General features: G+C 54.3%; 6 protein-coding genes across 6 annotated transcripts; 1 reads left to right on the top strand and 5 right to left on the bottom strand.

Annotated features, from left to right (window-relative positions):
* Positions 1-138: 138 nt before the first annotated feature.
* LOC140117190 (histone H1A-like) lies at positions 139-810 on the bottom strand. Its single transcript, XM_072133678.1, has one exon. The coding sequence runs from the start codon at positions 808-810 to the stop codon at positions 139-141; it is 672 nt and encodes a 223-aa protein (XP_071989779.1).
* Positions 811-7,183: 6,373 nt separating this feature from the next.
* Positions 7,184-7,576, bottom strand: LOC140117187 (histone H2A type 1-like). Its single transcript, XM_072133675.1, has one exon. It carries the CDS (start codon positions 7,574-7,576, stop codon positions 7,184-7,186), a length of 393 nt encoding a protein of 130 aa, XP_071989776.1.
* A 289-nt stretch (positions 7,577-7,865) lies between these two features.
* LOC140117188 (histone H2B type 1-O-like) lies at positions 7,866-8,688 on the top strand. The gene has a single exon (XM_072133676.1). The coding sequence runs from the start codon at positions 7,886-7,888 to the stop codon at positions 8,264-8,266; it is 381 nt and encodes a 126-aa protein (XP_071989777.1). The 5' UTR covers positions 7,866-7,885; the 3' UTR covers positions 8,267-8,688.
* Positions 8,689-9,746: 1,058 nt separating this feature from the next.
* Positions 9,747-10,135, bottom strand: LOC140117189 (histone H4). The gene has a single exon (XM_072133677.1). The coding sequence runs from the start codon at positions 10,110-10,112 to the stop codon at positions 9,801-9,803; it is 312 nt and encodes a 103-aa protein (XP_071989778.1). The 5' UTR covers positions 10,113-10,135; the 3' UTR covers positions 9,747-9,800.
* A 612-nt stretch (positions 10,136-10,747) lies between these two features.
* On the bottom strand, positions 10,748-11,428 carry LOC140117186 (histone H3). The gene has a single exon (XM_072133674.1). The coding sequence runs from the start codon at positions 11,415-11,417 to the stop codon at positions 11,007-11,009; it is 411 nt and encodes a 136-aa protein (XP_071989775.1). The 5' UTR covers positions 11,418-11,428; the 3' UTR covers positions 10,748-11,006.
* A 626-nt stretch (positions 11,429-12,054) lies between these two features.
* LOC140117185 (histone H1A-like) lies at positions 12,055-12,726 on the bottom strand. The gene has a single exon (XM_072133673.1). It carries the CDS (start codon positions 12,724-12,726, stop codon positions 12,055-12,057), a length of 672 nt encoding a protein of 223 aa, XP_071989774.1.
* Positions 12,727-14,154: the final 1,428 nt, after the last annotated feature.

Genomic DNA, 14,154 nt, shown 5'->3' with positions numbered 1-14,154 from the left:
GGGGGCTGGAGGGGTATGACCCGGCGGCTTATACTGTGCGGCGGGCTGTGGGTAAGAGCTCTGTCGGGGAGGAGGTGGTGGCTCTGAGAAGAGCCTTTGTGGGGGGGTTTATATGGAAGGGCACAGGGCGGCTCCCGCTTACTTCTTGGCCGCGGGCTTCTTGGCTTTAGTAGCGGCCTTCTTCTTAGCCGGGCTCTTGGCGGCAGCAGCTTTGGGCTTGGCCGCCTTCTTAGCCGGGCTCTTGGTGACTTTCTTGGGCTTCGGGGCGGCCTTGGGCTTCTTGGCCGCTTTCTTGGGGCTCTTGGCCGCCGCTGCTGCAGGCTTCTTGGCCTTTTTGGGGCTCTTGGCGGCGCTGGGAGCCTTCTTGGGCTTCTTAGGAGACTTGGGCGCTTTCTTGGCGCTGGCGGCGGCCGGCTTCTTGGGCTTGGCCGCTGCGGGCTTCTTCTTGGCCGCCTTGTCCTTGGTGTCGAGCTGCTTCTTGTTGAGCTTGAAGGAGCCGGAGGCGCCGCTGCCTTTGACCTGGAGCAGGGTGCCCTTGGTGACCTGCGCCTTGATGGCCAGCTTGAGGCGGCCGTTGTTCTTGTCGACGTCGTAGCCGCCGGCAGCCAGGGCCTTCTTGAGGGCGGCCAGGGACACCCCGCTGCGCTCCTTGGAGGCGGACACGGCTTTGATGATGAGCTCGGAGACGCTGGGGCCGGAGGGCTTCTTGGCGCTCTTCTTGGCGGCAGCGGCCTTCTTGGGCTGCTTCTTGGCCTTGGCGGCCGGTTCGGCGGCAGGGGGAGCTGCGGCGGCGGGCGCGGTTTCTGCCATCTTCAGATATGAAGGGACTCGCACACAAAACTCTGCTGACAGTTCGTGAATCGCGAGCAGCGCGCTCTCCGGCCTCTTATATCTACAACGGCGGCGCTCTGATTGGCTGCCGAGTGGCATCGTCCTCCGCTCCTATTGGCTGACACTGAGCGCCGCTGCCGACTGTCAGTGCTTGAGCGAAGCTCCGCTCTGCCCGTGTGCTTCCCTGCCCGGGAGAGCAGCCCCTTAGCGGACACCAGCGGACAGGCCCGCGCGCTCCCCCCCTGACTCCCCACTCCCCGACAACCTCTGTGACCGTGTGCAGCCGTCACTGGCGGAGGCGCTGGGCGGGAGCCGGCAGGGGGGCCCCGGGATCTCCGCCATGGTCCTCCCGATCCGCGCGTCGCCGTGATTGTGCGGAGATAGCACTGGCGCGGGAGCTGCCGGCTTCTCCTCCCCGCACTTGTCACCGTCACTGGGATCTTCCCCACAGGATCTGCCGCGCACAAGTCTTATTGTCCCATCCGGGGAAGAGCTGGGGCTGCCGAGAGCGCGGGAGGGTAACACACAGGCGGCCCCGGCCTCCCCGTCCTGCCCTGTCCATGGATAGGACATCACGAGGAGCTGTCACCGGCCCCGGCCCCGTCCACAGGAAGATCCAAGGAGGCTGCAGCCACAATGTATCATCATCCAGTGCCCCCTGCATCATCCCTATCATCATCCAGTGCCCCCTGCATCATCCCTATCATCATCCAGTGCCCCCTACATCTACACTATCATCATCCAGAGCCCCATGCATCATCACTATCATCATCCAGTGCCCCTTGCATCAACACTATCAATATCCAGTGCCCACTACATCTACACTATCATCATCCAGAGCCCCATGCATCATCACTATCATCATCCAGTGCCCCCTACATCATCAATATCATCATCCAGTGCCCCCTACATCATCACTATCATCATCCAGTGCCCCCTACCTCATCACTATCATCATCCAGTGCCCCCTGCATCATCACTATCATCATCCAGTGCCCCCTACATCATCACTATCATCATCCAGTGCCCCCTGCATCATCACTATCATCATCCAGTGCCCCCTGCATCATCACTATCATCATCCAGTGCCCCCTACATCATCACTATCATCATCCAGTGCCCCCTGCATCATCACTATCATCATCCAGTGCCCCCTGCATCATCACTATCATCATTCAGTGCCCCCTGCATCATCACTATCATCATCCAGTGCCCCCTGCAAAAGTACTACAATCATTTTGTTTTGTCGTATTGGTATATTTATATATATATATATATATATATGTGTGTGTGTGTGTGTGTGGTAGGAGGGGGGGGGGGGTTAGGTATGTATGATATGTGTAGGTAAAACAGCCCGGTCAGCTGTGGTGTGAGGGGTACAGCCATGGATTGGCTCACAGGTGGAGCGTTGAATCTCAATATGTGATAAACAAGACAAAGGTGACCTAGCACAGCCCAGTCAAGTATAGCTTGACAGTCAAGTATATGTGGCAGAAAAATACATTCTGTTATCCAGTTGGAATTATAATGAAAGTGACTGTGTTTTTCTTAGGGGCGCAGTGGGGAGATGTCACTTTGGCTCCTCATAGAAAGTCTGGTGAAAAATTATGCAACAATAAGTCATGGCGGGGAAAGTCCACCATGAAGTTCTGAAACCAGTGGAGAAGACATGTCACCTATGAAGTCCAAAATTCTACTCCTACCTGTGACAAATCAGTACTGTAGTCACAGACTAGCCACTTAGATTGTGGAACAACTCTCTGCTTACATAGTGTGATTTAGTGTAGAGTCAGTTGGGACCGTGGACTTGGCTCACTGAGTATGGAAACCCTGAGGTGGGGTTGGCCTAGAAAGACAAGTTTCAAGATGGAGTTCACTGTGAGGAAGACGCTGTGCTCCTGGGGGCTGCTTCCAGCAGGCGGAAGGCATTTTCAAGTTGGACTAGTGTCTGACCAGTAGCAATGTTAAAACTTTTAAACATGAATACCCCCTTCTGCAAACGTCGTCGTCGTCGACGGCGGCGGCAAAAGGAATTGGAAAGTGGACTGATCCATTGCATCCCCTGTGAAGGGGAGAACGAGTCAGTTATTTACACTTTTTTTTTTGGTCTCAGAAGAGGTAAGGGTGATGGTACAATCCATAAGTTCTCCTACGAAGGAGGTTGGTGTAGCCCATTTCTTCTTTCTCTCAGAGGAGGAAGTGTGAAGGTGGTGGGCGCTCCCGATCTGCGCCTGGCAGTGAATGTGCTTCCCCTCCCCCTCCCCGCCGCGGCGCTTGTAGGCGATCTTTCAAGTTGTGGTGCGGGGCTGCATTTTACCTGTGACCCTGCCGTCTCCATCATCTCTCGCAGGCCGGTCAGATGAAGGCCCTTTGCAGGCAGCACGATCATAGTAAAGCACCTGCCTGGCACGATCACTGCCTTCAGGGTCCGTAGGCCGGGAAAGGCCTTTGACTTGTGGTGGGGGTGACCCCGCGCGGGGAAGTGTCTGGACGCCACAAGCAACAGAAGAGTCCCGCTCACAATCAGCGCTCAGCTTTCATTTTCCCACAGCAGTGTATAAAATGGGAGCAGGGAGCAGGGAGCAGGAGTCTGACGACGAGTTCTTCCTTTATTTTTGTTGCAGCTGCTGTGGGAAACTGTGACTATTGGCTGTTGTGGGCCAATGTACTGTGACTACTGGCTACTGTGGCGTTGTGTGGGACACTCTGATTATTATGGCTACTGTGTGGCTCTGGTTATTGTGGGGGCGCTGTGCTTAATTTGGGTGATGCGTGGGACACCAGGACTGTATTGGCTATTGTGGGGCCGGCTTATGGCTAATGTGGTAAAACCACAATTTGGCTACAGTTGGGTCACTGCGACGACAGTGGCTGCTCTGAGGGCACTCTGACAATATTCTCTACGCTGGGGTCACTGTGAACATAGTCTACTTGGGGGCAACATGGTTATATTGGCTACCCTGAGGTTAGGTGCTGTGACTTTTTTGGCTAGGGTAAGATCTGGCACTGTAAAAATACTGGCCAATGCGAAAGCCTCTTCCTTCTTCTCACGCTCCTATTGGTGCCTAGCGGCACTCAGCTATTTGCTGGTGATATTACTCCTCTGTCCTCACAGCGTGTATCCGCACCACTAAACATAAAGACAAAGTAAGTAAAATATTCACACGCTTATGTGGATCTCGTTCCTGTCGACTCCTCCATCCGGGGGTATGACGCGCATCCAGAACCGCCCCCTAACGGCATCAGCTGGGGGGGTGACACTGGTATCGCGTCCATTGTAATGCGGTTCCCTTGGGATTCACTGGTGATCTCAAAGGTATATGGCGATTTCTACAGAGAGCGCTGGAGTGATATGTGCGTATGATAACACGAGTGGGGCTTAGAATAGAGCGCGATGGGGGAAATATTCTTGGCGATCTTATACGGGGTACCTTTTTTCCGGTCGATTAGCCACTCGCATATATACTGGTAAATTATTGTGTACCAATGGGTACGACATAGGGGCCCCTGGATAGAGACAAGGTTCCTTTCCCTACAGGAGGGCCCTCTGCTCTAATGCTATCAATGTCCAGTGCCACTTTTACATTCTTTTTCTGACATCACTATTCACATCCGTTATTTGCATCAATTATTAAGCATTTCATGTTGTAGTATTGTTGAATTTGCGTATCGGGAAGATGCATTACTTGCAAGGACTTATGACCTAAAAAAAAAACAAAAAAAAAAACACATGTCCAGTCTGTCGTTGAGACCAATTGGTCCTAGAGCCCCTGTGTGCAGTATCCATCTGCCTTCTTTTTGTAATAGGAGGCGCTGTCCGTCGCCTGAATCGCCTAAATTGGGTTATATCGCCCCAATGTTTCATGTGTTTGAACAAGCAAGTCAGAGCGCGAAACAGCTGCCGTGTACTTTGCGTCTACATGAGTCCCTACGTCTCTGCCTCCCCATACGGATCTGTGTGTAAGTATGTACTAATACATCGGATCAAGAAGGAGAAGTTTTGGTGAGTGCTGACCTACTGCTTTTCATAGTTTATACGGTTGAAAAAAGACACTTGTCCATCAAGTTCAACCGAGGAAGGGTAGGGATTGGATGAGGAAGGGATTTAGGGGAAACAATCCTAAATTTAGGGGAAACAATCCTAACTTTTCATATTACTCTTGGACTTTCATGAGATCTAGAGCACCACCGCTGTTTTCCTGTGTACGGATGATTTGACAGCCAAGATCAATACAATTAGAAGGGCAATTAAATACAGGCAGTCCCCGGGTTACGTACAAGATAGGGTCTGTAGGTTTGGTCTTAAGTTGAATTTGTATGTAAGTTGGAACTGTATATTTTATAATTGTAACTCCAGACAATTTTTTTTTTTTTTTGTCTCTGTGACAATTGGATTTTAAAAATGTTGGGTTGTCATAAGAACCAGGATTAACAATAAATCTTAACTACAGACACATTTAATAACTGTTATAGCTGTTTATTGTAGCTTTGGACTAAAGTACAGTAAATTACCAATATCCTGAGGTCCGTTTGTAACTAGGGGTCGTCTTTAAGTCAGGTGTTCTTAAGTAGGGGACCGCCTGTATATACACACAGAGTGGTGCCGCTCACGCTTCTTCTTTTTGGTAAACCAAGGCTTTTGTGGGGAAGGCACTGTAAAAATGTTGGCTACTGTAAGGCCACTGTGACCCCGGGCAATGGGCTTGAAGAGAAATTAGACAAATTTGGGGCTTGATGGCGAGACCCAGAGGTCATGGAAGCCGTGAACGACTTCTGAATCTAAGTGCCACACTCCTACAGGTCAAGTTAGAAGAAACAACTCTTTACTTTTGGTAGTAACTCCAAATCCAGGTCTCCTTTGGTTAATAAATTTGATTTCCATTGTTTTTTTTTTTTTTGTTCTTCTAACCCCTTCACGCTCTGCGGGGAAAATATCCGCCACAGAGCTATATGAAGGGTGTATGAAGAGGATTCACGGGCTGAGCCTTCTTCATACAGAGTTGGGCTTTGCTGCATATTGCAAGCACCGACCACGGGTGCTAACCTATTCTCTGCCGCCGCCGGCACCTAAAACATGGCACCGCCACGTTTCTTCCGATCGCCGCTCCCCCGAACGTCATCGGGGGAGAACGGTGGCTTGGCGTCAATCAGTTGACATGACAGCCTCTGGTCTTCGTCAGACCCGAGGCAACATGGTTTCTGCGGGTTCGTTACAATGAGCCAGTGGCTCATTGTAATGAATCATATGCAAAAAACGCCATGTACTGCAATACAGTAGCATTGCAGTATATGGTAGGAACGACCGGACTATCTAGGGTTAATGTACCCTAGAGGGTCTAAGAAACAGAAAAAAAAGTTAAAAAAATGTAAAAAAATATTAAAATTTCAAATCACCCCCCCCCTTCCCTAGAACTGATATAAAACATAATAAACAGTAAATATCAAACACAAAAGGTATCGCCGCGTCGTAATATGAATAATAAATAACATCATGGGAAAGTAAAAATTTGTTACGCACAAAATAAGCCCTCGCACAGCTCTATACATGGAAAAATGAAAAAGTTCTGGAAGGTGGAGAGCGAGGAATGATTGAAAAAACCCTGCGTCCTTAAGGGGGTAATTTAGTTTTCAGTACATTTAACTTTGTACAGAACAAAGTATTCACTGAGGATATTTCATTCATTCATTTCTAGGACGTGTCATGTGAGCGCCACCTTTATTATTGTGAGCAGTGTATATGCGGCAGCCTCGGGCAAGGGCTGATCATTCCTGCAGCAGCACATCCTAAAAATCACAACGATCTGCATTTGCCACTGACTGAGCCAGATCAGGGCCTGATGGTGACCCGCACTGGGGTAGGTTCGTCTTCAGATGACATTTTGTGGAGAAACAAAAGCGTGTTGAGGGGGGAATATAGTGCAAACAGACCCCAAATCTGCCGCCGGGACGTTTAGTTCTCAGTCGCAGTTTGGGGGGGGGGGGGGGGGGGGGTGTTTGAATTTCCCGCTCGCTCTCCCCGTGTGACGTCAGCAGCCGCCATGTACACAGCACCGGGCCGTTAGCCGCACGTGAGGGAAGCGCAGCCGCAGCTCTGTCCCTGTGCGGAGGACGAGTGCCGCCCGTACATGGAGCGCGGGGCGAGCGTCCTCCTCCTCCGGCTGTAGAATAGTACAGTGGGACAGCGCAGACACATAGCGGTGCAGAGGAGAGTACAGGATCAGTACAGTATAGAGTGTGCGCGGTGTACCGGGGAGACACCCGGGGCTGCAGCTCTGTCAGGAGGGGGTGGGTGGCTCTTAGAAGAGCCTTTGTGTGTAGCGGGGATCGGGTGCTGGAGCAGTGACAGCGGCGCTCACTTGCTCTTGGCGGGCTTGCTGCTCTCGGTCTTCTTGGGCAGCAGCACGGCCTGGATGTTGGGCAGGACGCCTCCCTGGGCGATGGTGACTCCTCCCAGCAGCTTGTTGAGCTCCTCGTCGTTGCGCACAGCCAGCTGCAGGTGGCGGGGGATGATGCGGGTCTTCTTGTTGTCCCGGGCGGCGTTGCCGGCCAGCTCGAGGATCTCAGCGGTGAGGTACTCGAGCACGGCGGCCAGGTAGACGGGAGCGCCGGCCCCGACTCTCTCGGCGTAGTTGCCCTTGCGGAGGAGCCTGTGCACACGACCGACGGGGAACTGCAGACCGGCCCGAGATGAGCGGGTCTTGGCCTTAGCGCGGACCTTTCCTCCTTGTTTGCCACGTCCAGACATGATGCTAGAGATTCAGTACGACTGATGCCGCTCAGCCGCCTCCTGCCGCCTCTTATACCTTCCCGCCCGCTCCTCACTCTCTGTCATTGGCCGGATTGAAATCCTACCAATAGAGGCGCGGCTCATAGACTCACCAACCAGCATTAGGAGGCGTGGTTCAGCAGTGAACACGGATGACACGCCTCGCTCCTCCAATAGCAGGGCGAGCAGCCGGCGTCGCTCCTTTGCATAGCCCGGCTATAAATACCGCGGCGCGGGGAGGTGCGGGACATTGTTCTCCGTGTCTCGGATAATAGTAACCGCTGCATCATGCCTGATCCCGCCAAGTCCGCCCCAGCGCCCAAGAAGGGCTCCAAGAAAGCCGTCACTAAGGCCCAGAAGAAGGACGGCAAGAAGCGCAGGAAGACCAGGAAGGAGAGTTACGCCATCTACGTCTACAAGGTGCTCAAGCAGGTGCACCCCGACACCGGCATCTCCTCCAAGGCCATGGGTATCATGAACTCCTTCGTCAACGACATCTTCGAGCGCATCGCAGGGGAAGCCTCCCGCCTGGCTCACTACAACAAGCGCTCCACCATCACCTCCCGGGAGATCCAGACCGCCGTCCGCCTGCTGCTGCCCGGAGAGCTGGCCAAGCACGCCGTGTCCGAGGGCACCAAGGCCGTCACCAAGTACACCAGCGCCAAGTAAGCGGCCTCCCGCCTGCCTACCCGGCACCTCCAACACCCCAAAGGCTCTTCTAAGAGCCACCCACCCTCTCCACAACAGAGCTCACCCTTCTCTCTGACCGTTACCCCTGCTCGTTCTCGGGGTAGAACATACCGTTACCCCCACCCCTTGTGTGTATCTCCATCAACCGTTTCTACCGTCTCTGTTAGGTGAGATGTGGCGGTCCCTGCTGCTCATTCCATCCCGGGTACAATCTGGGGGCCAGTGATGCATGGACATAAGGCGCAATGTCATTCCTTCCCTCGGCCTCTGTACAGGAAGAGATGGGCGCGATCATGTACACAGCCATATTATATGGCAATTGGTGCATAAAAGAAAGAATGGGGAACTTGCAGCGTCTCCTGGTGTCCAAGCGGATGCTTGGGTAAGACACTGGGAGGCGGCCGGCCTGGATAAATGGCCAGGGGGGGGTGGGTGACAGGCAGGCGCGCGCCCGCTCGTCAGTGTTGTCAGACTGACGGCTTTTATTAGACCGATCTCGAGGAAAAAAAAAAACATTTTAACCAAAAAGTATGAAGGAAATATAGCTTTATTAACTGACAAATGAAACACAATTAAAAACAAATAACAGGCTGGTCACATAAAAGGAAAACAAGGACACCACACAAAATCAGACAAATGATACAGGATGATATATATAGGGGTAGGTGCTGCTCTACTAAGAGAGATGTGCACAGAGGGGTATGCTATTACTTCAAGAGAAAATGTTTCTAGGGTCACATGGGACAAATATATATAATATTTAAAGTGCATAGTGCCTATAATTCCCAAATACAACCTTAAATTGGTTCACATATTGTGCTTCCCAAAACGGACATACCTTACTGCTAAAACGTATGAATTTGTTATAGCCTATTGCAATAGGGTCCAGGATAACATATTGCACATACACCCATTATCAGTAGTTCACCTGCAGTCTTTTATTAGAGTAGATGCGGAGCCCCGTCCAGGAAGCCCCGAGTGATTGTGTGTGTGTGTGTGACGCCCTGTGGTGTATCAGAAGCTTCTTGCGGCCGTGCAGTGTCCCGGGGCCCTATAACGCGTGACAAGGCTTACACCTCAGCAGATGCCCGGGCAGTGCATAGACACTCAATGTCATGGCTGTCGCAGCGTCATCGCATCGGTAGGAGAAGCCATGAGCGACAGCGCGGCTCCGGTGTGCGGAGGGATTCAGCGGGAAACTCAAATCTGACTCTCGCGCGAACAACCATATGCACACCGTGTAGTGCCCGCGGTATCTCAATCAGTCGCTCGTGCCCTCTCATAAGCCTCCCCCGTTAATTAAGAGATCATCCGCACTGCGGCGGCCCGGGGATAAGTTAGGTGTCTATTGCGCCATCACATTCCGTAGTGCATCACAGGAGATCTATAGGGGCAAGGGGATTACAGACAGCGGTATGAAACAAGCAGCAGAGTGCGAGCTCTTCTCTAGGAGGAGGTGGGTGGCTCTGAAAAGAGCCTTTGGGGGTGAGATGGAGCCGGGTGGGTACGAGTCTTAACCTCCGAAGCCGTAGAGAGTGCGGCCCTGGCGCTTGAGCGCGTACACCACGTCCATGGCGGTGACGGTCTTCCTCTTGGCGTGCTCGGTGTAGGTGACGGCGTCACGGATGACGTTCTCCAGGAACACCTTGAGGACGCCGCGGGTCTCCTCGTAGATGAGGCCGGAGATACGCTTGACTCCTCCTCTGCGAGCCAGGCGGCGGATGGCGGGCTTGGTGATTCCCTGGATGTTATCACGCAGCACCTTCCTGTGCCTCTTGGCGCCTCCTTTTCCAAGACCCTTTCCTCCTTTGCCGCGTCCAGACATGATCTCTGTTTCGTGAAAGACAGTGAATGTTGTTTCTTCTGCCGAGGTCTCCTTTATATACACAGTGAGACGACCAGATAGAGAACTACTGGTGTGACGAAAGGGGCGTGCCCTTATTCTCTCCTCCCCTGACCACCTATTGGCTGAACACTGAACGTGTCATAATTTTGAATTCCCCGCTCTTTCTACAATCCCTGCTACATCGCTGTGTGTGGAGAGCACAAAGACTCCCGCCTCATGAGAGCGGCGGATAAACTGAGGGAGGGGTGCACATCTACATGTAAATGTTATATAGAAAGTGCAGATCTAACTGTAAATGGAGATGAAATATAGAGATTGCGGATCTAGAACTAGGACTAGAGTCGCCGAGGAGCGCAGTAGTGGCTTGCGACCACCTCTGGCGGTAATCAGGGAGGCTGAGAACCCAAACGGCTCGCACTGTGACCAGAGGGAGAGAACGGGGAGCGCAGCTGTGTGAGGTTTATGACCTGTGCTGTGGCAGGACACGCTCCATACTGTTCATATTTTTTCTGTATAGCACCATCATACTGTAGCGCTATACAAATAACACGGGACATATACAAACATATCTATAGTAGTATTTTTTTATTTTTTTTTTTTAAATATGTATGTATTGTGTCGCTGGGCAGCGATTCCTGTCCTGGGGAGGAGGGGACATCGCTGACAGCACTAGAAGCCGGGGGAGGAGCGCAGCGTCTCCCTGCAGACAGATATGAGGCCTTAGAGGATAGGAGCGGCTGCAAAAGAGCGGTCATAGAAGGGTTCACGTGGGGTGTGAGGAGGTGGGGGTTATTGAGCTCGTCCTGTGGAGGATGTGGGTGGCTCTGAAAAGAGCCTTTGTGTTGTGTAGGACGGTACCCGCCCGGGGAGGACTTAGGCCCTCTCGCCGCGGATCCTGCGGGCCAGCTGGATGTCTTTGGGCATGATGGTGACTCTCTTGGCGTGGATGGCGCACAGGTTAGTGTCCTCGAAGAGGCCGACCAGATAGGCCTCGCTGGCCTCCTGCAGCGCCATGACTGCAGAGCTCTGGAAGCGCAGGTCGGTCTTGAAGTCCTGAGCGATCTCTCTGACCAGGCGCTGGAAGGGCAGCTTCCTGATGAGCAGCTCGGTGGACTTCTGGTAACGGCGGATCTCGCGGAGAGCCACGGTGCCGGGGCGGTAGCGGTGAGGCTTCTTGACTCCGCCGGTGGCGGGCGCGCTCTTCCTGGCGGCCTTGGTAGCCAGCTGCTTGCGGGGCGCTTTGCCTCCGGTGGACTTGCGGGCGGTCTGCTTGGTTCTGGCCATGGTTCTCTCTCACACACAAATAGCGGTGATATGAGGAAACGGGAACTGAGCGCAATATTTATGCTCCAGCACTCGTTCTCATTGGCTCAGGTGTAGCCCGCCCATTGACTCCGTTGGCTCGTTCGTAAACCCGCCTAAACAAGGGGAAAGACAGCGAGCAGCCATTGGCTAATTGAGGCCGATAGACGTAACTTCCGGTGATAACGTCCCCTCCCGCCTGGAAGTGTCAACCGCTGCCCCAATCACTGCAGAGCGCTCCCCCCGCACCTGTCACCATCCACACAGGGCACTGCCAGTGCCTCCACCCTCAGCAGCATGCAGGGTGCGCGGGCACATAGACCCCCATCACCTCCCGCTCACTACTCTGCGGCCCCGTCCCACTGTAGACGCTGTAAGCCCTCGCCCCCTCCCGGGATGCTCTGTCCCCCCCATAGTGAGCGGACGACTCATGTGGAAGTCCGGCCACGTCCCCGGGAGTGTGACGCTGGTGGCGGCGGCGGGGGGCTGGAGGGGTATGACCCGGCGGCTTATACTGTGCGGCGGGCTGTGGGTAAGAGCTCTGTCGGGGAGGAGGTGGTGGCTCTGAGAAGAGCCTTTGTGGGGGGGTTTATATGGAAGGGCACAGGGCGGCTCCCGCTTACTTCTTGGCCGCGGGCTTCTTGGCTTTAGTAGCGGCCTTCTTCTTAGCCGGGCTCTTGGCGGCAGCAGCTTTGGGCTTGGCCGCCTTCTTAGCCGGGCTCTTGGTGACTTTCTTGGGCTTCGGGGCGGCCTTGGGCTTCTTGGCCGCTTTCTTGGGGCTCTTGGCCGCCGCTGCTGCAGGCTTCTTGGCCTTTTTGGGGCTCTTGGCGGCGCTGGGAGCCTTCTTGGGCTTCTTAGGAGACTTGGGCGCTTTCTTGGCGCTGGCGGCGGCCGGCTTCTTGGGCTTGGCCGCTGCGGGCTTCTTCTTGGCCGCCTTGTCCTTGGTGTCGAGCTGCTTCTTGTTGAGCTTGAAGGAGCCGGAGGCGCCGCTGCCTTTGACCTGGAGCAGGGTGCCCTTGGTGACCTGCGCCTTGATGGCCAGCTTGAGGCGGCCGTTGTTCTTGTCGACGTCGTAGCCGCCGGCAGCCAGGGCCTTCTTGAGGGCGGCCAGGGACACCCCGCTGCGCTCCTTGGAGGCGGACACGGCTTTGATGATGAGCTCGGAGACGCTGGGGCCGGAGGGCTTCTTGGCGCTCTTCTTGGCGGCAGCGGCCTTCTTGGGCTGCTTCTTGGCCTTGGCGGCCGGTTCGGCGGCAGGGGGAGCTGCGGCGGCGGGCGCGGTTTCTGCCATCTTCAGATATGAAGGGACTCGCACACAAAACTCTGCTGACAGTTCGTGAATCGCGAGCAGCGCGCTCTCCGGCCTCTTATATCTACAACGGCGGCGCTCTGATTGGCTGCCGAGTGGCATCGTCCTCCGCTCCTATTGGCTGACACTGAGCGCCGCTGCCGACTGTCAGTGCTTGAGCGAAGCTCCGCTCTGCCCGTGTGCTTCCCTGCCCGGGAGAGCAGCCCCTTAGCGGACACCAGCGGACAGGCCCGCGCGCTCCCCCCCTGACTCCCCACTCCCCGACAACCTCTGTGACCGTGTGCAGCCGTCACTGGCGGAGGCGCTGGGCGGGAGCCGGCAGGGGGGCCCCGGGATCTCCGCCATGGTCCTCCCGATCCGCGCGTCGCCGTGATTGTGCGGAGATAGCACTGGCGCGGGAGCTGCCGGCTTCTCCTCCCCGCACTTGTCACCGTCACTGGGATCTTCCCCACAGGATCTGCCGCGCACAAGTCTTATTGTCCCATCCGGGGAAGAGCTGGGGCTGCCGAGAGCGCGGGAGGGTAACACACAGGCGGCCCCGGCCTCCCCGTCCTGCCCTGTCCATGGATAGGACATCACGAGGAGCTGTCACCGGCCCCGGCCCCGTCCACAGGAAGATCCAAGGAGGCTGCAGCCACAATGTATCATCATCCAGTGCCCCCTGCATCATCCCTATCATCATCCAGTGCCCCCTGCATCATCCCTATCATCATCCAGTGCCCCCTACATCTACACTATCATCATCCAGAGCCCCATGCATCATCACTATCATCATCCAGTGCCCCTTGCATCAACACTATCAATATCCAGTGCCCACTACATCTACACTATCATCATCCAGAGCCCCATGCATCATCACTATCATCATCCAGTGCCCCCTACATCATCAATATCATCATCCAGTGCCCCCTACATCATCACTATCATCATCCAGTGCCCCCTACCTCATCACTATCATCATCCAGTGCCCCCTGCATCATCACTATCATCATCCAGTGCCCCCTACATCATCACTATCATCATCCAGTGCCCCCTGCATCATCACTATCATCATCCAGTGCCCCCTGCATCATCACTATCATCATCCAGTGCCCCCTACATCATCACTATCATCATCCAGTGCCCCCTGCATCATCACTATCATCATCCAGTGCCCCCTGCATCATCACTATCATCATTCAGTGCCCCCTGCATCATCACTATCATCATCCAGTGCCCCCTGCAAAAGTACTACAATCATTTTGTTTTGTCGTATTGGTATATTTATATATATATATATATATGTGTGTGTGTGTGTGTGTGTGGTAGGAGGGGGGGGGGGGGTTAGGTATGTATGATATGTGTAGGTAAAACAGCCCGGTCAGCTGTGGTGTGAGGGGTACAGCCATGGATTGGCTCACAGGTGGAGCG

Source organism: Engystomops pustulosus, chromosome 2, assembly GCF_040894005.1.
Source record: "Engystomops pustulosus chromosome 2, aEngPut4.maternal, whole genome shotgun sequence".
Lineage (NCBI taxonomy): Eukaryota > Metazoa > Chordata > Amphibia > Anura > Leptodactylidae > Engystomops > Engystomops pustulosus.
Note: the sequence above shows the minus strand (reverse complement) of the source record. Positions and strands in the feature narration are given on the sequence as shown.

Bases quoted from the DNA above. Each gene is read 5' to 3' on its own strand.
- LOC140117190 (XM_072133678.1), bottom strand. From the start codon at position 810: ATGGCAGAAACCGCGCCCGCCGCCGCAGCTCCCCCTGCCGCCGAACCG.
- LOC140117187 (XM_072133675.1), bottom strand. From the start codon at position 7,576: ATGTCTGGACGTGGCAAACAAGGAGGAAAGGTCCGCGCTAAGGCCAAG.
- LOC140117188 (XM_072133676.1), top strand. From the start codon at position 7,886: ATGCCTGATCCCGCCAAGTCCGCCCCAGCGCCCAAGAAGGGCTCCAAG.
- LOC140117189 (XM_072133677.1), bottom strand. From the start codon at position 10,112: ATGTCTGGACGCGGCAAAGGAGGAAAGGGTCTTGGAAAAGGAGGCGCC.
- LOC140117186 (XM_072133674.1), bottom strand. From the start codon at position 11,417: ATGGCCAGAACCAAGCAGACCGCCCGCAAGTCCACCGGAGGCAAAGCG.
- LOC140117185 (XM_072133673.1), bottom strand. From the start codon at position 12,726: ATGGCAGAAACCGCGCCCGCCGCCGCAGCTCCCCCTGCCGCCGAACCG.